This window comes from Rhincodon typus, chromosome 24, assembly GCF_021869965.1.
Source record: "Rhincodon typus isolate 14 chromosome 24, sRhiTyp1.1, whole genome shotgun sequence".
NCBI classification, from domain to species: Eukaryota; Metazoa; Chordata; class Chondrichthyes; order Orectolobiformes; family Rhincodontidae; genus Rhincodon; species Rhincodon typus.
In genome coordinates this window covers 41,876,426-41,903,076 of record NC_063355.1, presented here as the reverse complement: position 1 = coordinate 41,903,076, position 26,651 = coordinate 41,876,426, and the positions used below count along the sequence as shown (strand labels likewise).

Sequence of the window (26,651 nt, the reverse complement as noted above, 5' to 3'; positions counted from 1 at the left end):
CTGCTCCTATGATGCTGCTTGGCCTGCTGTGTTCATCCACCCCTGCACCTTGTTGTCTCGGATTCTCCAGCATCTGCAGTTCCTACTATCAGAGATAGTAGGAATTGCTGATGCTGGAGAATCTGAGATAACAAGGTGTGGAGCTGGATGAACACAGCAGGCCAAGCAGCATCAGAGGAGCAGGAAAGCCGACGCCTACCTCATATTTCGCTTGGGAACCCTGCAACCCAATGGTATCAATGTGGACTTCACAAGCTTCAAAATCTCCACGCCCCCGAACGCATCCCAAAACCAGCCCAGCTCGTCCCCGCCTCTCTAACCTGTCTGTCCTTTCTCCCACCTATCCATTCCTCCCACCTCAACCCCCAACCCCACCACCTACCTAGCAGCCTCATCCCCGCCTCCTTGACCTGTCCGTCTCCTCTCCACCTATCTGCTCCTTTATCCGTCTTCCATCTGCCTGCCCCCCTCTCTCTATTTATTTCAGAATCCCCTTCCCCTCCCCCATTTCTGAAGAAGGGTCCAGACCCGAAACGTCCGCTTTCCTGCTCCTCTGATGCTGCTTGGCCTGCTGTGTTCATCCAGCTCTACACCTTGTTCTCTCTTAATTAGAACCTACTTTTAGTATTATAACTGATTAGAAAATCTTAGGAAATAACTAATTAGTATGAAATTTTTTTTTTCTATTCATTCACGGGATGAGAGCATTGCTGGCCAGGCAGCATTTATTGTCCATCCCTAACTGCCAGAGGCAGTTCAGAGTCAACCACGTTGCTGTAAGTCTGGAGTCGCATGTAGGCCAGACCAGGTAAGGATGGCAGTTTCCTTCCCTAAAGGACATTAGCGAACCAGATGGGTTTTTCCCCAACAATCGTCAATGGATTCATGGCCGTCATTAGATGCTTAATTCCAGATATTTTATTGAATTTAAATCCCACCACCTGCTGTGGTGGGAATCGAACCCGGTCCCCAGAATGTTTAGGTCTCTGGATTAACAGTCTGGTGATAATACCACGAGGCCATTGCCTCCCCTGAAATGTTAAATAGAGGAGCAAAGAAGGTTGCACATTCAGTCTTTGAGGAAACATTGTTCTCTGCGCTAAGAACACGTTAAACCAGCATTTCTCACGCTTTATAATTTCTGTTAAACGTGTTGCAAAGCTTGTAGGGGCTTTCATCAGCCATTTTGGCTGTACTGTCATGAGGAAGCACTAATAGGGGGGATAAGTTTGGTTGGGTGGAGATGGTTGGTTCAGACCATGTTGGGTCTGGTTGAAAGGGAGCGGATAAGGTGATGGAAGGATTGCAGTTAGGATGACGGAAGAAAAGTCGTTTTTATAGCTATCCAGAAGTTTCAGAGGGTTTGTTAACTCAGTTGACTGGACAGCTGGTTTGTGGTATAGAGATTCCAGAATGCAAGATTCAATTCTTGTTTTGGCGGAGGCCACTGTGGCAACTTTCGCTTTCAGAGCTCCTATGTGTGTTTAACATTTCCTGAGTAACTATGCAAGCAAGTTGGGACCCTCAAACATCGACTAACTCAGAGTAGAATACTTTTTCTTTGCGACGGTTCTATACACAAGATAATTGCTCATTGGAAGTTTAAACTTCCTGGCCAAAAACCATATAGTCATTGAGTTGGGACATTCGAGGGATTCCAACACAAACTTACAGGGTATGTCTAGTTTCTGATTATTTAGAAGCGGGACCTGTGTCTCTTGTCTCACTGGTTATCCTGCGATATTTCAAAGTGATGGCTGGTCTACTGCCCCCTCCACACCACAGCATTGTTTAAGAGACTTCAGTCTTTCTGAGCCTGAATCTAGCTCATGATTGAGCTGTTACATTAGCTTTGGCTTGTTCCTGACCGTTTGTCATCCATGCGCCAATGTATGATCATGCACGTGCTGTGCTAATGCTTCTGAATTGTCTTTTTATTCTCTTTGCCGTTGGACTAAGGCTCTGGTCTTCTGTGACCATGTCATAGTTGGAGTGCTATGGCGAGCTCACATTGTTTTTAAAAAAGCGTATGCAGAAGTTTGATGTGGAATTTCAAAATCTCCAACTGTGACAGATCTGAATGCTGCAGTACCCTCGTAGCTCAGGAACAGTGGCGCAGTGGCATAGAGTTTGCTGCCTTAATTGAGATGTGATGTGCGGTTAGGAGGCCAACTGAAGGAACCAAGTTAATAGGTATACCCTTCTCTCTAGAAGGACCTTCCAGAAGAGGAGTGACACTTCCGATAAGATGAGCTGTACCATCAAAAATAAGCCTGAATGGTGCCTCAGCAGCTCCCCCTGTGAGATAAACAAGCACCTCATGACTGCCCAGTTTACCGTAACAAGAAACCACGTTATTGTTATGAAGGCCTACACTTGCAACAGACAAGACCAAATTATGATTTTATACCTACCTTGAGCAATCCCTAGCCTAAGTCCCAGCATGTGAGAGACTGATCCTCCTCAAGTGTCAGAAAGGACTGGAATCTCTGGAAGAGATAACATAGTGTGGAGCTGGAGGAACACCACAGGCCAGGCAGCGTCAGAGGAGTAGGAAAGCTGATGTTTCGGGTCAGGACCCTTCTTCAGAATCTCTGGAAGGGTGTGATAGGCAAGCAAGCAGTAGGGGAAGCAAACTCCAACAGATCCCACCTGGCAAAATGTCTAAAATGAACGTTGTCGTAACCAACACACTGTCCTCTGGTATGCATAAGAATGCTAAGTGAGATTAATTTCAGTGACCTGGTAGCACAGAATTGGCTGTGTGATATTTATTCATTTTAGCTTTGACATGTGTGCTGATAAACTCAAAGCACTGTTAAGAAATTATTAACATATAAGCATTTATTGTGGAAATGAAACCGAAAGAGAAAAAAATGAAATGATGCTTGTCACAGTATGTGCACCACAGATAACTTTTAGCATGTCCGTTATGATTTGTCAAACTAAACCTTAAGTACCTCAGAACAAAGTCACTTTAATTTTCGGTTTTATTGAACTGCCTTTTGTAATTGGAAGTATAAATTTCAGTTAGGTGTTAAACTCGTGTAATATCCTATAATTCAATAGTTGGGTTTGTCTCAATCTTCTTTTTGCCAGATTTAAAATGTTGACTTGTCCTGTTGAATTGGCTTCAGAATTGCCTAAGAAATAACCCCTAGGTGTTGGGGTAGGCCATTCAGCCCCTCCAGCCTGGCCCATCATTCAACAAGATCATGATTGATTTATCTCATGCTTGAACCCTTCTTTTCATGCTATCTTATTATAGTTCTTAACTCTAATACTTCAAAAATCTATCTTTCTCCTTCTTAAGTACTTTGTGACCTAGTCTGTGCAGCTCTCTCAGGTAGAGAATTACAGACATTCACTACTCTCCAAGATAAGTAATTCCTTCGCACGTCAGTTTTAAATGAGCATCCCCTTATTCTGTAACTGTGTACTCTATTTTGAGGTGGAAACATCATCTCAATATCTACCCTTCCATGCAGCCTCAGAATCTTGTACGTTTCAATAAGATCACCCTTCATTTATAGAACCACACAGTACAGAAGAGGCGCTTTGGCTCATCAAATCTGTACTTCCAAAAATACCTACACTAGTCCCGTTTTCCTGCAGTTAGCCCGTAGCTTTGAATGTTATGACAGTTCACGTGCTCATCCATGTAATTTTTTAAAGGTTATGTGGTTTCCTGCCTCAACTACCCTCCCAGGCAGTGCAATCCAGACTCTCCCCACCCTCTGGGGGGGGGAAATATTTTTTTCAAATCCCCTATAAACCACCTGCCTTTCACTTTAAAATATGCCCTCTTGTTAATGACCCTTTAAGAGGAACCATTGCTTTCTCTTCACACTGTCTGTGCCTCAGAATCTTATACACATCTATCAGGTTCCCTCCCTTAACCTTCTCTGTTCCAAAGAAAACAACTGAGCTTATCCGGTCTCTCATCATAGATGAAATGCTCCATCCCAAGCAAAATCCTTGCACCCCCTCCAGTGCAATTGCATCCTTCCTGTAGTGTAGTAACCAGAACTGCACACGTACTCCAGGTGTGGCCTAACCAAACTTCTTTACAGCTCCAACTTGAGCTCCCTGCGCTTATAATTTATGCCACGATTGATTAAAGGCATGCATCCTATATGCCACCTTAATTACTTTATTTCTTGTCTTTCCACTTTCAGAGATCAGTGGACAAGCACCCCAAGATCCCTGTGTTCCTCTGAGCTCCTGGTGTCTTGCCCTTCAATGAGTATTCCCTTATCTCGTTCCTTCTTCCGAAGCATCACCTCATATTGAGCAGGGTTAAATTCTGTCTGACATTGATCTGCCCTTCTGGCCAATCTGTTTATATCCTCCTTTAACCTAACACCTTCCTCCTCATAGTCAACCATCCAGCTAATCTTTGTGCTATCTGCAAACTTACTTATCATCCCTCCCACCTTCTCATCCACATAATTTATGAACATCACAAACAATAAGGGACCCAACACTGATCCCTGTGGTATGCCACTGCACACTGGGCTCCAGTCACACAAATGTCCTTCTACCACCACCCTCAGTCTCCTGATACTAAACTAATTTTGGATCCGTCTTGCTAAGTTACCCTGGATCCTATGAGCTTACCTTCTTTATCTATTTCCCATGGGGGACCTTGTCATTCTTCCAGACTCTGATGAATAAAGATTTAACCTGTTTCACTGTTTTTGCTAAGCCAATCCGTTTATACCAAGAATCAGCATAGTTTATCTCTTTTGAACACCCTCCATTGTCAGTATATCCTTTCTTAAAACAGGAACCAAAACTGTACACAGTCTACCAGGTGTGGCATCACAAACTCCACCTACTGTTAAAACAAGACTGCCCGATTTTTAAATCCTGACTGCCTAGCATTTAAGGCCGAAGTTCCATTTGTCGTCTTAGTCACTTGCTGTCCCTGCAAGCTAACTTTGTGTTTCACGTGCAAGAACCCACCAGTCCTTCCGCTCTGCACTTCCTTGGAATCTCTATCCATTTAAGTAATAGTCTGCATTTTGATTCTTCCTACCAAAGTGTAAGACTTCACACTGTCCTATGTCAAAGTCCATCTGCCAAGTTTTTTTTTTTTTCTCCACTCCCTCACTCTATCTGTGTCCTTTGCAGATTCATGTCGTCATCACAGGAGTCCCTCCCACCTATTTTTATATGTTAGCAAATTTGGACACGTTACACTCTGCCCTCTCCTCAAAGTCATTAATAGAGATATGAAATTATTTAGGCTCTTTGACTAACCCTTGTAGCACTCCATTAATTATCCAACCTGAAAAGGACCTATTAATCCTAATACACTCACCTGTGCGTGAACCAATCTTCAATTCCTGCTAATACTTTACTCCCATTGTTCCTGTTCTGTGCAGTGACCTTTTAATGTACCATATTGAATCTGGAAATCCAAATATAGTACATCTGCCATTTTCCCCTTTATTAATTCTGCTTGCTAGCAGATTTGTCAAACATGATTTCACTTTTCACAAAATCATGTTGACTCTGTTTGATTATGTTCAGTTTTTCTAAATATCCTGGTATTTCTTCCTTGATAATGGGCATTAGCATTTTACCACAACAGATGGTAAGCTAACTGGCCTACAGGAAGACAGGGATCACTGCTGTCCAGTAAGCCATGATCTCAGTCACTGGTTTGAGATCATGGTCTTCATGTACTGTTTACTTTAGATGGCCAATTGTTGAGCTAGCAAATTAAGTGTTGTTGATAAAGTTTGTCTTCTATATCTGCCTTGCCAAGAAGGGGGAAGTGAGTGGGAATTTGTTACTCACTCTACACCATGCTTAGCTCTGTCTTCTTTGACTAAATGCTCTTATTTACATCGTTCATCTCGCAAACACTACAGAAGGAAGTATACTCCATAATAGCTGTTATACGCAAGACAGCAAGAAGGAAAATGAATGGAAAGAAAAGTCATTGGTGAAGATAAATACCTTTTTTAAAGATGTCACCATAATATAAATGATTTTCACCATTGGAGTATAGAGGACAGCTGTAATGTTTGAAAACTAATCTGGTCTGGTCCTTTAAGGTCACTATTGAGATCTAATGGCTGATTCTAGCACGTTGAAATGAGGAGGGGGTGGTTTTGGAAATACTGGAATGTTAAGGCCTTGGGATATCTTTTCATGGGGGAAACTTTTAAATTAATTAAACAGTTTTCCTTTGAAAGTAAGGGAATCAGAGAACATGGGGATAGGGCAGGAGAAAGGTAGAAAGTGGAAACCTTGGGCATGACCTTTTACTGAGTGGTATAACATGCTGAAGGAGCTGTACAGCCTCTAGAGTTCCAATTTCTTCTCCTGTTCGGAAAAATTGAGATCCATGTTCATGCTAAGCTGCTCTACCATCTGAAATTGGATAGGTCAGGGCTGATATGTGATCAAACTTAGGACCTTCCATCTTTGTGGCTAAGGACTTATCCTTAGGGTAAACTTGGATATTGAGTGACATGACATTAGGAGCAAATTCCACTAATTTCAGCCAAAGTGTAATCCGTATGGGGAACAGAGTTTGCCATCAGGTTGCAGACAAAGGAAATGGAGCACTAATCAGTTCTTTACTGGAACATGTCACCTGTTCCCTTGTTGAAAGAAGGAGTTCAACGATTGTTATTTTGAAATTAATTATGATTTTAAGAAATTTATTTTGAAACAGTAGAATGACACGTACTTTTCAGTTCAATAAAGTTTAGTTATAGCTTGAAGTGCAATGCAATCTTCAAGTTCATCTTACAAGTATTGGTATGGCTTGACTTGACTTTAAGAGTAGGATCCTGAGGCAGTGATAACTTGTATTGCAAGAGGAAAGGAATATGTGTTTCTGAACACTAATCCTGGTTTTGCTGGGAGTGACTTAGGGAAATGTTTCTCCAGGAGAAGGGTGAATAACTTTCCCTGATATTTCTTTGCACAAACATTTCTTCTTCACTGCAACCTGGTAGATTTCCAACAGAGCCGCATGTAATCTGATTTTAAGGCTAAGGTGCAATTTTGTTTTGGATGGATATATGATGTTAGCTAAACACGGTTAGGAGGCATTTCCTCGGCAGGTATTTAACACCCCCACACCAGAATTCCTGTCAGTGAAGGAGAATAGATTTCCTGTGGGGGCTCTGAAATTTGCTTCATTGAAGAGGGTCAGCTGCAAATTTGACACCGGGCCAAACAATTTCTATCTGGTTACATTGGGAAAATACTTTGAGATTATATCCTTTACATACTGCAATCTGTAATAGAGCTCCTGCCAGACGCTGAGCAATCAGAGCATTGAAGGCATTGAATGTTATTCATCCTGAATACTTCATTACCACTGTTTGTAGGACAGTGCAAAGTGAACTGTATCTTACTCAGTTGAACATTTTGGAAAATTAAATGGAAGGAGTTGGTACATGGTTGTGATTTTGTTTAGGTCAGCTTGTTAATGTTAGGGTAAGTGAATTGTTATTATGCTGGATGTTCTCCGTGGAGCCAGCAGATGATGATTGTCTGGGAGCATAGGGCAATTAATACCATTCATTTTTAGATTTTAAATTTTCTATGCCATTATCTACAATGGTAGGTGGCTATTTATTATGTCACCCGCAAGCAAAACAATAACTACACATAAACATTTTTACTTTTAAATTGGCCTTCATGGTAGTGTACTCATTATGGTGAATAGTTTAGTCATCCGAAAATGGTTCCCCAAATTAGATATCTTTCATCTCAATAGTAGTAAATATGGTTTCAGAGACATCGTAATGTTGATGGTTGTGACTGGTGTTTTCTGCGCAAGAGCATTGAGTTAGTGAGTCTCTTTGTTTTGTAATTTTTTTTTTATCCTGCCTGAACAGACAAAGTACATGTATATTTGGATAAGAAGGAAGCTCTTCAAGCTGTAAAGTTGATGAAAGGATCTCGTTTCAAAGCTTTCACAAACAGGGAAGATGCAGAAAAGTTTGCCAGAGGGATTTGTGACTACTTCCCTTCACCAAGCAAGTCGGCTGCTTGTGTATCTCCATTGAAAGCCAATATGATGTATAGCAGAGGTAAATTGTTAACAACTAATTTCTCGAGGATTTTGGAAGTTTTGTGCTATTCCTATGGCTTCAACATTTTCTTGGTTTTTTTTTCATCATAACAAAACTGGTTTGATTTGATAATTTTCTAGAAATACATACCTGATAGGGGAACTATTTCCACTGTCCTAACTTTCATAATAAATACACAATGAAAGCAAAAAAGTGAAATTAAAATTTTCTAACTTTTCAGGTTTTATACTGGTTTATGTAGTTATTGATGTAGTTTGCATAGTGCAACTGATATTTCAGTAAGTGCTAGTTTGAATACACATCTATTTTATCTCAAGCTGTGGCACACTATCATGAAACATTATTGTTAGATATATGTTCTATGTTCTGTAAGTGATTGTACATAGCACAAGTGTGATGTTAAAGTATTAAATTAATTAAAATATTTGCTTAATTTCTCTTGCATGCATCCGTTCACTCACTCACTCACTCCCTCCTTCCCTCCCTCCAAATGTCAGCTGACAGCAGGTTTATCCTTATTCTCAATTAACTCATGGTCAAAAAGCCAACAACAGTTACTGCCCAGACTCTCAAATATAGAATGAATGTTTTGGCACAATACTGGAGGATCAGTACACCTTGTGGGGCTATATACTGAGACCTTTAGATAATGAATATCAAGATCAAAATATAGTTCAACTCTAATTAGATAAAAGATTGTCCTCAATGATAAGAGAATGAATTATTAATGAATTTTGACAGGTTGGATTCTGCAAATGGAATCTTTCTTAACGGAAGAAAGAAAGGTGAATTGATTTTTTTTTTTGGCTTCTCTTGCCTTTCTTGATTATCCTGATCCTGTTCCTCCTGCAGTGTCTACAGGCTGATCATTGAATAAAATTTAATTGGTAAAAATGTAATCTCTCCATTTCATCCACTGTTGAAACAAGCAATCAAAATTAAGATTATTCCTTTTCCTCCACTATTGCTGTATCACTTAAAACCTAAGCAAAAGGTCACTGCTGTAGCTTGAGCAATTAAATCATCTCAAAGCATTTTTTAACAAGCAGTGTTGAGAGCTGAGTTTTGCTGCAGCATACAATGGACTGATCTGTATTCTTTGAACAGTTTTGTCATGTACTTTTTTCTCCAGTTAAAGACATACATTTGTTGAGGTTTTTCTGTTTATTCGTTTTTTTTGTTAGATGGCACAAGTTCTCTGGAAGTAGAAAGCACCAATAGGGAGAGAGCCAACAGTTTCAAAAGTCCACGCTCTCAGGACTTAACATCCAAGCTACGGAAGGCTGTTGAAAAAGGAGACAAGGCCATCTTTCTTGATCTTGTGTGGAGTAATCCACGTTACCTAATTGGATCTGGGGACAACCCTACAGTTCTGCAGGTTTGAGGATTTCATGCAAGTTATTCTGTTTCTTGAACTGTAAAATATTAATCACTACCATAGTCTACCGTTGAGTAGTTCAGGTACTCTAGGAAATGTGCTTCACCCCCGTAAACAAAGAAATGTCTGAGTTTGTGAATTAGACATGGGGAAAGGCTTAGAGAAAAAGAACAGGTTTATGCAGTGATCACTGATAGCACTGTTCTGACATTGTACTGTGTCTGGAATTGAGAATGCAAGCTGCCTGTGTTTCTCAGACACTTGACTCTGGTTGTGTGGGTAATATTGACATTTTATTGTTGATGTTTCATTGGGAACTGATCAGAGCTTGGGTTGGTTTGCTTTGACCCTTGTGATTCTGTGTTCTATTCAATGGTTTCTCTAAAGTACTCACTGGTCCATTACTCTTGAGCATTAGAAAATGTTTAATCAAGCTCAATAAATACAGTGCACAACAAAAATGGGAATAAATGTCTTCTGTCTGTTAAGAGCCATGAATCATTGCACACTGTCTTGGCTAACTCGTTCTTATGTTACATCTGTGACAGCTCAATCTGATCTAGCTTACTGACATTGTCTGTAACAGGAGCAGGAAATAAGAAAACTGTACATCAGTGCAATGACATTTCACTTGGATTTTGTATGTGGCGGTGGTAACATATCTCTGAGCAAGGGCAAACATCAGTTTGCAATTACATACAAAAACAGAAATTGCTGAAGAAACTCAGCAGGTCTGGCAGCGCCTGTGGAAGGAAAGCAGAGTTAACATTTTGGGTCCACTGGAGCAGAACTGTTAACTCTGCTTTCTGTCTATAGATGCTGCCAGACTTGCTGAGTTTCTGTAGCAATTTCTGTTTTTGTTTTGGATTTTCAGCATCTGCAGTTCTTTGTTTTTTTTTTGACCAGTTTGCAATTACATGGACACTACCGAAAAGATCTGAGGTTTTGAAGGGCAGTGTGGGTTGAAAACCAAGTTTGTAGAAAGTAGGATCAATAGAACTGCTCCAGCCATCCTGTACCTGGTTATCCAATTTATTTGGTGAAATTCTGGAGAAAGTCACCTTACTACTGCCTCAGCAAGGGAATTGAGCATGGAACAAGGGAGGTGTGGATGAGAAAATAAATTTCCTCTGAGAAATAAAATACCTTTTGTGTATAAACTGCAGGAAGGATGTCGATATAATGCTATGCATGTCGTTGCTAAAGAAAATCAGCCTCAAATTTGCCAACTTCTACTGGACACATTGGAAAACCCTGAGTTTATGCTGCTGATGTATCCAGATGATAATGAAGTTATGCTGCAAAAACGAATCAAATACATAGTTGACCTTTATCTCAATACACCAGATAAAATGGTTGGTATTACTTTTTTTTGTCCAGCAATGAATATTGATGTGACTTGTGCAATTTCAGATAACCTTCTAAATAGACTAACATATGGTATTGTCTACGATTAATGAAGAATGTTGATTTTTATATTGTGTAAAACAAAAAAAGCATAAATGGCCAGCTATTTGAGTCTGGTTATACAGGACAGTGTGTAGCTTGAACTTCAGGTTGGATTGTAGTTTTTTATTGTTTTTTGTTGAATTGTGCATTTTTGTACATTTCCTTTACATCCAATGTGGTCTGTCTGAGGATATTAATAAAATCTAACATGAAACTGCAAAATAATTTTGACTTGCACTCTATTAAACAGCTCTTAAATCTAAATTTCTTAGTTCACCGTTCTTGTTACAAATATTTGTGGTTTGCATGTATCTACATTTAAAAGAGCAGATTAGCCGTGATTTGTTGAATGGCAGAGCAGGCTTTACAGGCCATATGGTCTACTCGGTCTCCTATTTGTTGTGTTCTTGTATTCATCATCTACCTACTTCAGTAACCAGTTGTACCATCTTCTTGAGAGATATAACACTTCAGACAGCTGTTATTGCCACATCCTGAATTCCTACAGTACTCTGTGCTATGCGCTGCCACATATGGAGACTTAATCTTTTTCCACTCCATAAGCACCAACTCCTCCTGTCTCGATGCTCCAGTTCCATTTTGGTCATTCATCTCATTCGATGCCTGAATAAGAAAAATTTTTCTTTTCCATTCAGATGTTAAGGAACACAAGCTGCAACAACTCACTGGTATTAATGCCTCCCTACCCTTCACCTTTTCACTTTAGAATAGTCTTTCCTTCAAGTTTCACTTTTTCCAATTCAAAGGTGTGATTAGGGGTACGCACAAGTCCCAGTTATGTCTGTTACTTTGCAGGCTATGTGGACATTGCACCTTGCAGTCCCATGCAAGGGTGGGCCCTCCCACAACACACTTTTTAGTACATTGATGATATCGTCAATGCTGCTTACTCTTTTTGTCTAGAATTGGAAAATTAGTCAGTTACGCTTCCAACGACCATCCATCTCTCACCTCTCACTTGGGCCATCTCTGACTCTTCCTTGACTCCGCTGTTTTAATTTCTGCGGATAGGCTGTCCATCAATATCCAGTACAAACCCACAGCTATCTTGGCTACACTTATTCACAATATGCTTCCTTTTAGGTCTACGTGCCACTCTCCCAGTTTCTCTGTCTCCATCACATCTGTTCCAATATTGCAATCTTCTACAGGAGTGCCTCTGACATGTCTTCCTTTTTCCTCAACTGAGGACTCCCCCACCCATGTTTGAATGCCATGTCCAACAGTTTCTTGCACTTCTACCCTTGTCATTTCCCCTCCATCCCAGAACAACAACAACAAAGTTCTCCTTGCCCTTACTTCCCACTCCACCAGCCTCTCCAGTCAAAGACTCACCCTCTGCCACTACCAAATGCATCACCCCCTTCCATGTCAGCATTCTACAAGGACTATTCCGCCATGACACCCTGGTCTTCTACTTCCCAACATTTCCTCAACCCACATTCCTATCCAATTTGCAGAAGGTATAACACTTGCTCTTGTCCTCCAAATACAGCTTCCAGGTCAGGCAATGTTTTACTTCCACTTTTTTCAATCTATTCCATTGTATTCCCTGCTCACGTTGAGCTTGCCTCTGCATTGCCAAGATCAAATACAGACTGGGTGATTGCTTAAAGGAATACCTCAGCTTTGTCTGTAAGATTGACCTCAAGTTTGCAGTAGCTTGCTATTTCAGTACACCTTCATGCTGTCATGTTTACCTTTCTGTGCGAGGCCCAATGCAGTGGTCCGCCGAAGCCTAGTGAGAGAACAATAGTTCTTTTTCTGCTTAACACCTTACAGCCTTCAATACTCAACATCGAGTTTAACAAATTAAGAGCAGGAACACTCCTTCATTTTGACACCCACTTCCCCACCAGTTTTTCATTTAGTGTGCTCGTTCTCCGCAAAGCTGACCTGTTTTGTACTTTTCACACTTACCATTAATATCTAATATATCTTTCCTCTACTATTATTAGCGCTCCATTTATCTTTTGCTTTGTGGGCTCTCACTATTTGCTTCACTCTGTCCTCATTCCCCTTTGTCAACTGCATAAAAGCCATCATTTTCCAGACTCTCTCAGCTCTGAAGAAGTCAAGTTGGATTCAAAATGTTAAATTTGTTTCACTCTCCACAGATGCTGCCAGACCTGCTGAGTTTGTCCAGTTTCACTTTTCATTTGTACCATGGCAACACGTTTTAGTATCTTTCTTCTTGTTCCATGTCCCAGTCATTGACATAGATGGAAGATCAGAGACTCCAGCACTGAAGCCTGTGCAAGATAATTACTTTGATATTATTTGATTGCCCTTGAATTTGGAAATTTACTTGGAAAATGACCCCTTTAACTATTAGAAAAAGCTACCTAAATCTTTATTGCTATCTACATTTAAAGGACATAAATCTAATTGTTGAAATCTCAATGTTTTAGAAATATATTAAAAAGGTTGTCTCTCTAAATGCCTGAGTGAGTTGAAAATCATTCGCATTTATGTTATTTTCCCATGATCGTAGCAATTATGTTAGAACAAAGCAACCATCTTACTGGATTACGGTAAAATGCTCACATCAGTGGCCATCAGCAAACGATTTGTGTATGGTCAAGCTTGGTGCTATCTACAAAAAATTGCGTTCATGTGGTTCCCTTAATATAATGAAATTGTCAACATCACATACGTGCATTATCCGATAGATGCAATGAGATGAAGTGTAGAAGAACTCGAGTCCAAGGGTATTGAGTTGTATTGTACCACCAACAACAATCATAGCAATATCCAAGGTGGGAAAGTCATCTTGGCTATTTCCCTGCTACTCAGCTCAGTGTCCTCCCCTTTCACACCAGCATACCTATATGTATGTATTATCTTGAGATCCACTATCACAATCACAAGGCTTACTTCAACAATCCCTTGGCTCTATGTACTTGACTACTGAGAGACCAAAAAAAGCAATTTCTTGGAAGCGTTGTCCCTTCCATGTCTCACCCTTCTGACCTTGATGTACATCACTGTGTTCGTCTCAGTTTTGGGATTCATATAATCTTTGGAGTGCTAGAATCATAAGGATTGCAGCAGTGAAGGAGAGGCCATACCACTAGATTCCTAGTGCAGCTTGAAATGAACTATTAATACAGTTTTGTGGTTGGTTGACTCGCCGAGCTGGCTCCTTGTTCCACAGACATTTCATTACCTTGCTAGGTAACATCAGTGCAGCTTCCGATGAAGCGCTGTTGTGTTTTCCTGCCTGTCATTTAAACTCTGGTACCTGTTGAGCTAGATTATCTCACTTCTGGTTTTCAAACTCAATGGAGTGTATATGGGGTCTAGCTCTGTGTTTATTGATGGCTTTCTTAGTGGAGTACCAGGCTTCTAGGAATTCCCGTGCTTGCGTCTGCTTTGCCTCTCCCATGATCCTGGTGTTGTCCCAATTGAATTGGTTGTTTTCCTTATCCATGTGGATGGAGATGAATGAGTATTGGTCGTGTCTTTTGTTGCCAGTTGATGTTCGTGTACCCTTGTTAATTTCCTTCCTGTTTGTCCAATGTAGTGTTTGTCGCAGTCTTTGCAGGGAATCTTGTATATGACGTTGGTCCTGCCTATAGTGGGTATAGGGTCCTTGGCCCGGGTGAGCAGTTGGCGTAGGGTTGATGTGGGTTTATGTGCTACTCTGATGCCCAGTGGTCATTATTAACCACAAGGGTACACGAACATCAACTGGCAACAAAAGACATGAACAATACTCACTCATCTCCATCCACATGGATGAGGAAAACCACCAATTTGCTTGGGACAACACCAGGATCCTGGAACAGGCAAAGCAGAGACAAGCACGGGAATTCCTAGAAGCCTGGTACTCCACTAAGAAAGTGTCAATAAACACATAGAGCTAGACCCCATATATATTCCATTGCGAAGGAAAACCGGAAGTGAGGTAATCCAGTTCAACGGACACCAGAGTTTAAATAACAGATGGGAAAACACAACAGCACTTCATCGGAGGCTGCACTGACGATGAAACATCTGCGGAACAATGAGCCAGCTCAGTCACCCAACCAACCACAACATCCACAACCCGAGCTACAAATCTACTTTAAAACCTTAATGCAGTTTTGTCAGCGTGATTAATACCTTTTGGGAAAATGGGTGTGGGGAGAGGATACATTCATCTTTTAAGGGAGAATGTGTTTTTTCATATGTGCACTACTAATTAACAAAAACTACCAAAGCAGTTAACATCCAAGTCCTTGTTTATTTTGTAATTGGGAGTTTGAAATCGAATTGGTCTGCTATGTTTGTTTCTAAATTTTATATATAGAAAACATTAATGCGTCAAAGCCCCTTCTAAAATTGATGACTTTATTTTCAGGGTTTTGACACCCCATTACATTTTGCCTGTAAGTTTGGACATGCTGAGGTGGTTAATGTTCTATGCTCACATCCTGACATCAGCAAGGTTTCGAAGAACAAGTGTGGCCAAACTCCTATGGAGGTAAGATTTCATTATCTGATTTTTTTTTTTCCTGAAAATGATGTTAAATTAAAGTTTATTTTGTGAGCAGAATACATATGGTTGCCTTTTTTTCATTCCATAGGTTATCTGTGAAAGGAGTAAAAATAAATCTGAAGAACTAAAGGAAAAGATCCGAGAGTATTTGCAAGGTTTGCCACTGTGTGACTAAGGATTTAATAAAATGCATGCTATGCCATGCCATTGCACGGTTTGTTTCTTTGAAGGGCTTTCTATTGCTGAATAGCTCTTGATCAGATCTCTGGCTAGTCTGAGGAACTGGCTTATTAAAATTATGAGAGGTGTTATGGGAGATTTGCAGGGCCAGCCATCACTGGTACAGCAGGAGTGATAGCAGTCCAAAATGGCATTACTCTGAGACTATTAAAATATTGCTTTCTAGCAGTAATGTATATATTGAGGTTGGTTGGCTTGCCGAGCTGGTTCGTTGTTGTTCCGCAGACGTTTCATTACCCTGCTGGGTAACATCATCAGTGCAGCCTCCGATGAAGCGTCGTTGTGTTTTCCCATCTGGTTTTTAAACTCTGGTGTCCGTAGAGCTGGATTACCTCACTTCCGGTTTTCCTTCGCAATGGAGTATATATGGGGTCGAGTTCTATGTGTTTGTTGATGGCTTTCTTAGTGGAGTACCAGGCTTCTAGGAATTCCCATGCCTGTCTCTGCTATGCTTGTCCCTGGATCCTGGTGTTGTCCCAATCGAATTGGTGGTTCTCCTTATCCATGTGGATAGAGATGAGTGAGTATTGGTCATGTATAATTTTTGTAGCCAATTGGTGTTCGTGTACTCTTGTTGTTAATTTTCTTCCTGTTTGTCTGATTGTAGTGTTTGTCACAGTCTCTGCAGGGAATCTTATATATGACATTTTTCCTATCCATAGTGGGTAGTGGATCTTTGGTTCGGGTGAGCAGTTGTCGTAGGGTTGATGTGTGTCATCAATCCTACGACAACATCCACAGCCCGAGCTACAAATCTACTCCAAAACCTTAGTAATGTATATACTTCTGACTATATTTTGCAAATAAAGGGTCACGGAAGTATATTGAAAAGAAGTACACCTTCCCGTTTAAGGCAGATTACAATCTGGACTTCTTTAACTTAAGTTTTCAAAGCATTTAAAAGTTACTTTTCTGTATGAATATGACCTTTTATATCTTTACTGCATGCATGAGTATTAACCCTGTTGGCATGGCAGTACTTGTATAAGGTGCCGTGTGTATTAAAGGGTTCAATTAGGTCATTTAGTTTTGCTCACATGAGTTTGCTAAGAGCAAGAGGGAAATAAGGGGGTAATTTTCACCCTACAACCTGAGTGGTAATCTGAAGAAGTGGCTTGCCTGCCCCTGCCTGATTTTACTCCATTTATTTTTCCTTCAATAGATTCATGTCTGACTGATGGCCTATAAGTTGGATCACTTGTATCTTCAGAGAGTCATTGGTGTTATTTTCCTTACCATTTCTGCTTCTGTGTAGTGTTCATAGAGGAATGGGGCTAGAAGGAATTCTTGTGCTGTATTACCTTCTACGAAGTGTCCTCATACTACCCTGTAATTCCTTTCAGAAGATTGACACACACATTTGTTCTAATTGGGATATACTAATCCTGTTTCAGCTAGACACTGCGCATGATGTACCTTATTGCAAGTAACAGACAGTTGTGATCTTGTGGTTAGACCAGCAGATGTGGGAACTCTCAACAAATGGTGTATGTTATCCAGTTGTAATGATGTATCTCCAGAAGGTGGTGCTAATGCTGCATATTCTGCCTTGAACTCATCTAAGCTTTTCAAGAATAGTTTGTGAATATGGCAAAAATCTTGTGCCAAACTCTCATTATGTGCCAATTTGTGGAACTGTTTTCTTACTAACTTTCTAACGTAACGAAATTGCTACCTAAAGATTTTTATGATTTGGAAGGTTAACATAAAGACCATAATTTATGTATGTACTTCTAATCTGTTTCCTAATTTGATCTGCTTTGCTTTAATATTGGTTTTCTTACACTTCTATAACTTGGTGTCTTGTTCTGTTGCAGGATTTTTGGTTATAAATACAAAGTTGGTATTAAAATTGAGCTACCAATATTCTGTTTCAGATCGATATTATGTACCATTGCTAAGAGATACTGACAACTCCTGCCCACCTGTAATTGGTTCTCCCTGGTCACCTGATCAGTCATCTGACCAGCATTGTACATCTTTATCCAGGCACACTGGGAATCCCAAGGATCCGGTTATGGAAGTTAGAGCATTTGCAGGACCTATGCCTCCATCCAAGGTAACAGTTTCTCTTTTTAAAACTGCATCTCTGTTATTTAGGTATGTGATAATTGAATAAAATGTATTCATACGTTGTAGCTGTTCTGATGATGCATGTACGTCAGAACATTATTCTTAAAATTGTTTTGTAAGCATGTGCAAATTCTGGATCCTAATCCATTTTTTAAAAAATTATTCTTGCATCACGTGAGATCTCTACTAACAATTGTAGTGCTCAGTGATCATTTTCAATTACTTTGCTTGTATTTTCCTGATTATTAGTTCATTCATAATAGGACAGAGAGTATGGAAAGGGACAGGAATCTAACTTCAGGCACAGCCAATAAGGGGACAGTTATGAGATGTGGGGAGGTAGTCAACACAGGACTGAATGTGTTGTACTGAAATGTGTGCAGTATATGAAACAAGGTAAATGAGCTTGTAGCAGAGATTGAAATTCATAGTTGGTATCAGAAACATGCTGCAAGAGGATCAGGGCTGGACTAAACATCCAAGGATATAAGTTGTATTGAGAGGACAGGTAGAGGAGGTGGGGTTACCTTGTTAGTAAGAAATTAAATTAAATCAATAGCAAGAAGCGATATAGGATCTATATAGGGTATAGAATCCATGTAGGTGGAGTTGAGGAACAGCAAAGGATAAAACCCTGATGGGAGTTGTGCAGAGGCCACTTAGCAGTAGTCAGGATGTGGGGATGAAAATAAATCAAGAGATAGAAAAGGCAAGCAAGAAAGGCGCTATTACAGTAATCATGGGGGTCTTCAATATGTAGGTCGACTGGGAAAACCAGGTTAGTAGCAGAGCCAAAGAAAAGGAATTCATGGAATGTCTATAAGGTGGTGTTTTGGAGTAGCTTGCAGTAGAGCCTACTGGGGAATGGGCACTTCTGGATTTGGTGATGTGTAATGAGGCAGACTTGATTGGGAAGCTTAAGGTAAAGGAACCCCTAGGGGCACAGAATGATAGAATTCACCCTGCAGTTTGAAAGGGAAAAGCTTGAATCAAATGTAACGGTATTACAATTAAAGGTAACTACAAAGACGTGAGTGAGCAGCTGGTAAGAGTTGAATGGAGTGGGAACCTAGCAAGGAAGATGATGGAGCCACAGTGTCAGGAGTTTCTGGGGTAATTTGGGAGGCACTGCAGAGATTCATCCCAGGGAAGAAGAAACATACTAAAGTGAGGACAAGGCAACCATGGCTGACAAGGGCATAAAAGCAAAAGAAAAAGCATACAATATGATGAAGATTAATGAGAAGCCAGAGGATTTCAATGCCTTTAAAAGCCAACAGATGACAACTAAAAAAGAGGGAGAAGATGAAATACAAGGATAAGCTAGCTAGTAATATAAAAGAAGATTGGAAGAGGTTTTTTTAGATGCATAAAATGTAAGAGAGAATCAAGAGTGGGCATTGGGACTGTTGGAAACTGAGGCTGGAGAAGTAGTAAAGGGGAACAAAGAAATGGTGGAGGAACTCCGCCACATCCTGACTACAGCTAGGACGTCAGTACATGACACCCGTCAGTTTGGGGTACTGTTGAAAAGGATAATCTCTGAGGTAAATAGAAGAGACAGTCAGATTTTGCGCTCTAAGAAGCTAGAAGTTAGACAGGGTTTGACAAAGTTTAAAAGAATAATTGTTATAGGGGACTGTCCTGTCAAGGTCACAGGCAGGAGATTCTGCAGCAGTGAGCATGAATCTAGGATAGTATGTTGCTTTCCTGGTGCCAGGATTAAGAAACTATCGAAACATTTGAGGGGAGACTGAAAAACCAGAAGTTATTGTACACATTGGTGGGAATGGCATAGTTCGGGAAAAGATTAAGGCTTTACAGAGTGAGTATAAGAGGTTAAGTATAAGATTAAAAAACAGAACCTCAAAAGTAGTAATCTCTGGTTTACTCCTGGTGCCAAGCTCAAATGAGGGAAAGAATAAAGGAAATAAATCAATGGCTGAAGAGGTGGTGTAATGTTCAGGGATTCAGGTTCTTGGAAAAGTGGGATCTCTTCTAGGGCAGAAAAGACCTATTCAGAATGGATGGGTTTCACCTGTACTAGAAAGGGACCGATATCCTAGTGGGAAGATTTGCTAATTCTATTAAGGGAGACTGTAAGCTATTGGAGAGAGGTGGGGAGGGGGGTGGGGGGGTGGTGTTCCTAAGTAGCAGAGTAAATAGAAAGACAGAGGAGGATGGTTTGGAATCTGAAAAGAACAAGTTAATTAGAAAAGACAGACAACAGCAAGTCAGAGAACCAAGTAACTTTGATGAATTAAACTGCATTTATTTCAATGCAAGGGATCTTGCATGTAAGGCTGATGAACTCGGGACATGTTTGGGAGCCGGGAATTTGGACGTCAAAGCTATTACAGAAACTTTGCTAAAGAACGGACAGGACAGGCAGCTCAGTACTCCAGGTTTCAGATGCTGTAGGAAGGATAGAAAAAGAGGCAAAAGAGGAGGGGGAAATGGCTTTCTTGATTAAGAAAAGCATTACTGCTGTAACTAAAGTAGTATTTCTGAAAATATATAGGTTGAAATTAAAAATAAAAGGAAAGATTATCTTGGAATTCCCAAAATTATCTTGGATCTCCCAAAAGTCAGAGGGAAGTTGAAGAACAAATATGTGGAGAGATAGTAAGAACTGCAGATGCTGGAGTCAGAGTCAATACAGTGTGAAGCTGGAGGAACAGAGCAGGTCAGGCAGCATCAGAGGAACAGGAAAGTCATCAGGATGGGGAAGAGAACTCAGAAATATGTAGAGGGAGGGGTGTGGGTCTGAGGTACATAGGTGGGATGGTGATAAGTAGATGTAGGTGGGGGGTGTGGAGATTGGTCAGTGGGGGATGGGATAGGCAAGAAAGATGATGGACAGGTTGTGTTAGGTCAAGGAGGCTGGGATGAGAGGAAGGGTTGGACATGGGATGAGGTCAGGGTTGGGGAGATTTTGAAACTGGTGAATTCTATGTTGAGGCCATTGGGCTGTAAGCTACCGAGGCGGAATGTGAGGTGTAGTTCCTCCAGTTTACGTGTGACGTCGTTGTGGCACTGGAGGCAGCTCAGGATGGACATGTCACTCGGAGTGGGAGGGGCTGTCAAAATGGTTGGCAACAAGAAGTGTTATCGTGTGCGGAGTGCAGATGCTCCACAAATCGGTCACCGAGTCTGCGCTAGGCCTCACCAATGTAGAGGAGACCATATTGGGAGCAATGGATACAGTAGACCAGGTTGGAGGACGTACAGGTGAATCCTGTCGGATTTGGAAAGATTGTTTGGGGCCTTGGACAGAGGTGAGAGGAGAGGTGTAGGGGCAGATGCAGCACCTCCTACGGTTGCTCTCAGATATATGTAAGAAGAAAAGATTGTAATAGTAGGTGATTTTAATTTTCCAAACATTGATTGAGACTGCCATAATGTTAACGGTTTATATGGTGAAGAATTTGTTAAACATGTTCAGAAAATTCTCTTTATCAACCTGTAACTGCTCCCACTAGAGAAGGAGCAAAACTTGACCTTCTCTTGGGTAATAAGACAGGGCAAATGACTGAAGTGATAGTTGGGAAACACTTTGGGTCTAGTGATCATAATTCTATTTATTTTAAAATAGTTATGGAAAGGGATAAGCCTTCCATAAAAATTAAAGTTTTTAATTTGAGTAAGGCAAATTTTAATGATATGAGACAAGAACATGCAAAAAATTGATTGGAGTGGACTGTTCTCAGGCAAAGGGACATCTGATAAGTGGGAGGCTTTCAAAAGTGTGATAACGAGAGTTTGGAGTCATTATGTTCCTATTAGAGTGAAAGGTAAGGCTGGTAGGATTAGAGAGCAATGGGTGAATAAAGATATTGAGGTGTTGGTCAAGAATAAAAAAGAATTGTATATTAGATATAAACAACTGAGTTCAAATGAATCTCTTGCACAGCACAAAGAGTGAGGGACATTCTTAAGAGGGAGATCAGGAAGGCAAAAAGAGTTTGAGATAGCCTTGGCAAATAAGGTTAAGGATAATCCAAAGAGATTCGACAAGTATGTTAACGGTAAGAGAGCAACTAGAAAGCAAGTAGTGCCCCATAAAGACCAAAAGGCCATCATTGTGTTGAAACTCTGGAGATGTCAGGATATTAAATGAATATTTCATATCAGTTTTTACTGTGGAGAAAGAAATGGAGGTTGGAGAATTCAGGGGAAATAAATATTGACCTTCTGAAAACAGTTCACATTACAGAAGAGGAAGTGCTGGAGGTCTCATAAAATATAAGATGGATAAATCTCTGGGATTTGTATCCCAAGACTTTGTGGGAAGTTAGGGAGGAAATTAGGCAGGACCTCTTGCAGCAATACTTGAATCACCTATAACAGATGATGTGCCAAATGATTGGAGAGTCACTGATGTTGTGCCTTTGTTTAAGAAAGAATGTAAGGAGCAGCCTGGGAACTATAGACTTGAGAGTCTGACTTTGGTGGTGGGTATGTTGTTGGAAGTGATTCTGAAAGGTAAGATTTATATGCGTTTGGAGAGGCAAGGAATGATTCGGTGTGTTCAGCATGGTTTTGTGCAAGGGAAATCGTGTCTCACAAATTTGATTAATTTTTTTGAGGAAGTAACTGAGAAGGAAAACTGGTACACATTGTTTACTCGGACTTTAGTAAAGCTTTGATAAGTTAGGCTAATTAGTAAAGTTAGATCACATGGGATTCAGGGTGAGTTTGACTATTGGATATAAAATTGGCTTAAAGGCACAAGATAGACAGTGATGGTGGGCAGGTTGTTTTTTTGGACTGAAGGCCTGTGACCAGCAGTGTTCTGCAGGGATCGGTGCTGGATCCACTGTTGTTCATCATTTATATAAACACTTTAGATGAGAACATAGAAAGCATGATTAGAGGATGACGCCAAGATTGTTGATATAGTGGACAGTGAAGAAGATCGAAGATTACAGAGATCTTAATCAACTGGGTCAGTGGGTTGAAGAGTGCCAGATGGGGTTTAATTTAGATAAATGGGAAGTGTTGCATTTCAGTAAAACAAACAAAGGCAAGACATACAGTTAAAAGTAGGGCCTTGGGTAGTGTTGTAGAGCAGATACCTAGGGGTTCAGTTACATAATTCTTTGAAGTGTGCATCACAAATAGATAGGGTGGTTAAGAGGGTGTTTAGCATGCTTGCCTTCATTGCTCAGACGTTTGAGTATAGGAGATGGGACGTTATATTGAGGTTTTGCAGGATGTTGGTGAGGCCTCTTCTGGAGTACGCTGTCCAGTTCTAATCTCCATTATAGGAAGGATATTATTAAGCTGAAGAAAGTTCATTAGAGATTTACCAAGATGTTGCCAGGAATGGAGGATTTGAGTTTAAAGAGATGCTGGATAGGCTGGCGGTTTTTGCACTGGAGCTTAGGAGATTGAGAGGTGATTTGGAAGAGGTTTATAAAATAATGAGGGGTGTAGATAAGGTAAATGGCAGGTGTCTTGTCTCTAGATTCAAGACTAAGGGGTGTATTTTTAAGATGAGAGGAGAAAGATTTAAAAAAGACTTGGGGGAAGTTTTTTTTTAAAACAGTGGTTGGTGTGTGGAATGTGTTGGATGTGGGTACAGTTACGACATTTAAAAGGCATGTAGATAAGTACATGAATAAGAAATGTTTGGCGGGATCTGGGCCAAGCGCTGGAAGGTGGGACTAGTTTAGTTTGGAGTTAAGGTCAACGAGGACTGGTTGGACTGAAGGGTCTGTTTCCATGCTGTATGACTCCGTAGCTGAATAGGTGCTTTGCATCAGTCTTCAGTGGAAGACACCAATAGCATACCAGAACTCCGAGAGACAGGAGACAGAGGTGAGTAGTAGCTGGGAAGAAAGTGCTGGGAGCCTGAAAGGTCTGAAGGTGGACAAATCGGACCAGATAGACTAAATCCCAACATTCTGAAGGAGATAGTCAAGGATATTGTGGAGGCATTGTTGGTGATCTTTCAGGAATCACTGGAGTCAGGGACGGTCCCAGAAGACTAGAAAATGGCTAATGTAAGACTCTGTTTAAGAAGGAAGGAAGACAGAAGACAGGAAATTTTTAGGCCGGTTAGGCTGACCTTGGTTGCTAGTCAGATTTCAGATCCATTATTAAGGATTCCACCAAAGTGGTGAATCTCTGGAACTCATTGCCTCAGAAGATTGTTGAGGCCAAGTCATTGGGTGCTTTAAGATAGAGATAGATAGATAGGTTCTTGATTAGTAAGGGGAATCAAGGATTACGGGAGAAGGCAGGGGAATGGGACTGAAAAACATTGCAGCCTCGGAAATGGCAGAGCAGACTCGGTGAGCCAAGTGGCCTCATTCTGCTACTATATCTTACAGTCTATTCACTGGCTCCCTGCATCCTCGCTAACAAGGATAGTACAAACGGATGAGTAGTTGAAGGAATGACAGGAACATGACAGGCTATACAACGAAAAAAAATAGGAAATAGTGGAACTACTCAGCAGGTCTGACACCATTTGTAGAAGGAGTTAACGTTTCAGATTGGTGACCTTGGTCAGAAGTTTAGGAAATGATTGGTATACTAGTTTGCACAAGTGAAGATTCCTAAGGATTTTTCAGTTTTTTTCACGTTAATTAAAAAGTCATCAAATGAAGCTAGATTTACTCTTCCATAAAGCTTTTTTACCTATCTAACACCAAAGTCGCTTCTTCACTCTCAATTAAGCAGGCATTCAAAAGACCATCAGCAGGTATGTACATGACAGAGAAATGTTCATCTCTGGGAACCAGTTTTGGCCAGTTGAGCTCATTCAGCCAGGTCTCTGTTCTGTAGTTGGATGTTTCCCTCTCCCCACTAATATCCCCGAGAGATATTTAACTCATTGAGGATAGTTTAGGAGGAGCAACATTGTAGAAAGAATGAAAATTATGTCATACTAGCAAGGTTGTCAGATCTATTGTGTATGTATAGCGCTGATGTTTTTACAATCATTTTTTTCCCCTTGGAACAGATGCAGTTTATTTATACTGTTGTCAATCTTGTTTCAATTCAGGCAGAGGAATTTCGGAGAGTATGGAAAACTCCATCTCGAGAGAGAGCAAGTGAATTTAAAAAGGCAGATGCTGAGCGAGGCTATGAGAGAGTTGGAAGGTAAGGACAACAAATCGCAGGCTACAGTTTCCTCTCTTTTAAATATGAAAATGAGAACATGAATGGTTCATTCTACGCAGATATAGTCCAACAATATCAGATGTTGGTTGGCTCAGTTGGCTTGGACAGCTGGTTGGTAATAAGAGTTATGCCAACAGCTTGGATTCATTTCCTTTATCAGCTGAGATCACCAAGAAGGTTCCAACTTCTCGATTTTGCCCCTCACCTGAGATGTGGTGACCCTCATGTTTAACCACCAGCAGTTGTGTGTGTCTAATAAGAGAATAGTCCTGTCGTCCTTTGGGCTTATTGGCAACTTTACCTTTTATGTTTATATACACCATAGATACTTCTGCTAAATAGAAAACAGTCACTCCTCACTGCAGAGATTTTCAAGCAACGTTCAAGTGTAATATCAAAAGTGCTGACATTCTCCCAAGCTGTCATCTTAATGTTGTATCCAGTCTTACAGTTCTGAAGGACCTATGATTAATTGACAGCTTATGCTGACTTAGTTGACCCTGATTTGAGTGTTTCTTGATCCAGAGAGGGAGAGTTTCCACCAGGGCCCTCTATCTGATTTCTTGTGAGAGGTTACACATCGGTGGGCATCACTTCAAACACCATCAGAATGGGTGATGTTTCCTTCACAGTTGAAAAGTGCACTAGAACTCCTGTCTGAATCACTTAACCACTGCTGACACCCATTCAACTCAACCTATGTTGTACTATCAGAGAAAAAATATAAGGAAACTAGGTTGATGAGCTCCAGTTTTAATAAACAGCCTAAAGATCACAGCAGTAAATATAAAGTTATACATGTTAATTCAAGAAAGAAGGAAACCATTCTAACTACAGGTCATTTGAAACTAACATCTTTCATAAGGGAAAATGCTAGAATCTATTATTAAGGTGTTTATAGTGGACCACTTAGAAAATGTCAATACACTTAGAAAGAACCAGCACAGTTTTGTGAATGAGAAATCATGTTTAACTAATTTATTAGCGTTATTTAATGAAGTAATCAGTAATATAAAGGGGAACCTGTAGACATGGATGTATTCTAATTTCCAGAAGGCATTTGGTAAGGTGCCACATCAAAGGTTACTAACAAAGTAAGGGCTCACGTGTAGAGATAACATTGTAATGGATAGAGGATTAGTTGGCTGATAGGAAGCAAAGGGTAGGGTCCTCAGTAAAGGACTCCCCTTTGTCCCCCTCCACCCAAACATCGACAAATACAACTCACGTTTGGACGTTGAACAGTTTTTCCTCCGCCTCCATGCTTACTTCTTTAACTGTGAGCCTGACCCTCCCTCTACTGACCCCTTCTCCCACCTCCAACACACCCCCTCCTCCTGGACACCACCCCAAAGCCTCCTACCCTCCCTCGACCTCTTCATCTCTAACTGCCTTCGAGACATCAATCGCCTCAACCTCTCCACCCCTCCCCCACTCCAAACTCTCCCCCACAGAACGTGCAGCCCTCCGCTCCTGCTCCAACCCCAATCTCACCATAAAACCCGCGGACAAGGGAGGCGCAGTTGTAGTATGGCACACTGACCTCGACCGCCGAGGCCAGACGCCAACTCTCTGACACCTCCTCCTACCGCCCCCTTGATCATGATCCCATCCCGATCACCAAACCATCATCTCCCAGACCATCCACAACCTCATCACTTCAGGTGACCTCCCACCCACAGCCTCTAACCTCATCGTTCCCCAACCCTTCACCACCCGTTTCTATCTCCTTCCCAAAATCCACAAACCTGACTGCCCTGGTCGACCCATTGTCTCCACCTGCTCCTGCCCCACCGAACTCATC

General features: G+C 40.9%; 1 protein-coding gene across 6 annotated transcripts in view; it reads left to right on the top strand.

Annotated features, from left to right (window-relative positions):
- ankle2 (ankyrin repeat and LEM domain containing 2) overlaps positions 1–26,651 on the top strand; it is a 56,460-nt gene that overhangs the window by 14,258 nt on the left and 15,551 nt on the right. For all 6 annotated transcript variants that reach the window (XR_007264655.1, XM_048611414.1, XM_048611415.1 and 3 more), the window contains 7 exons: positions 7,872–8,066; positions 9,254–9,447; positions 10,614–10,802; positions 15,263–15,385; positions 15,489–15,555; positions 17,518–17,699; positions 24,729–24,826. Coding sequence is in view for 5 of the 6 variants with exons in the window: in XM_048611414.1 (XP_048467371.1) it covers positions 7,872–8,066; positions 9,254–9,447; positions 10,614–10,802; positions 15,263–15,385; positions 15,489–15,555; positions 17,518–17,699; positions 24,729–24,826 (1,048 nt within the window). In the remaining variant the exon portion in view is untranslated. The remainder of the gene's footprint in view (positions 1–7,871; positions 8,067–9,253; positions 9,448–10,613; positions 10,803–15,262; positions 15,386–15,488; positions 15,556–17,517; positions 17,700–24,728; positions 24,827–26,651) is intronic.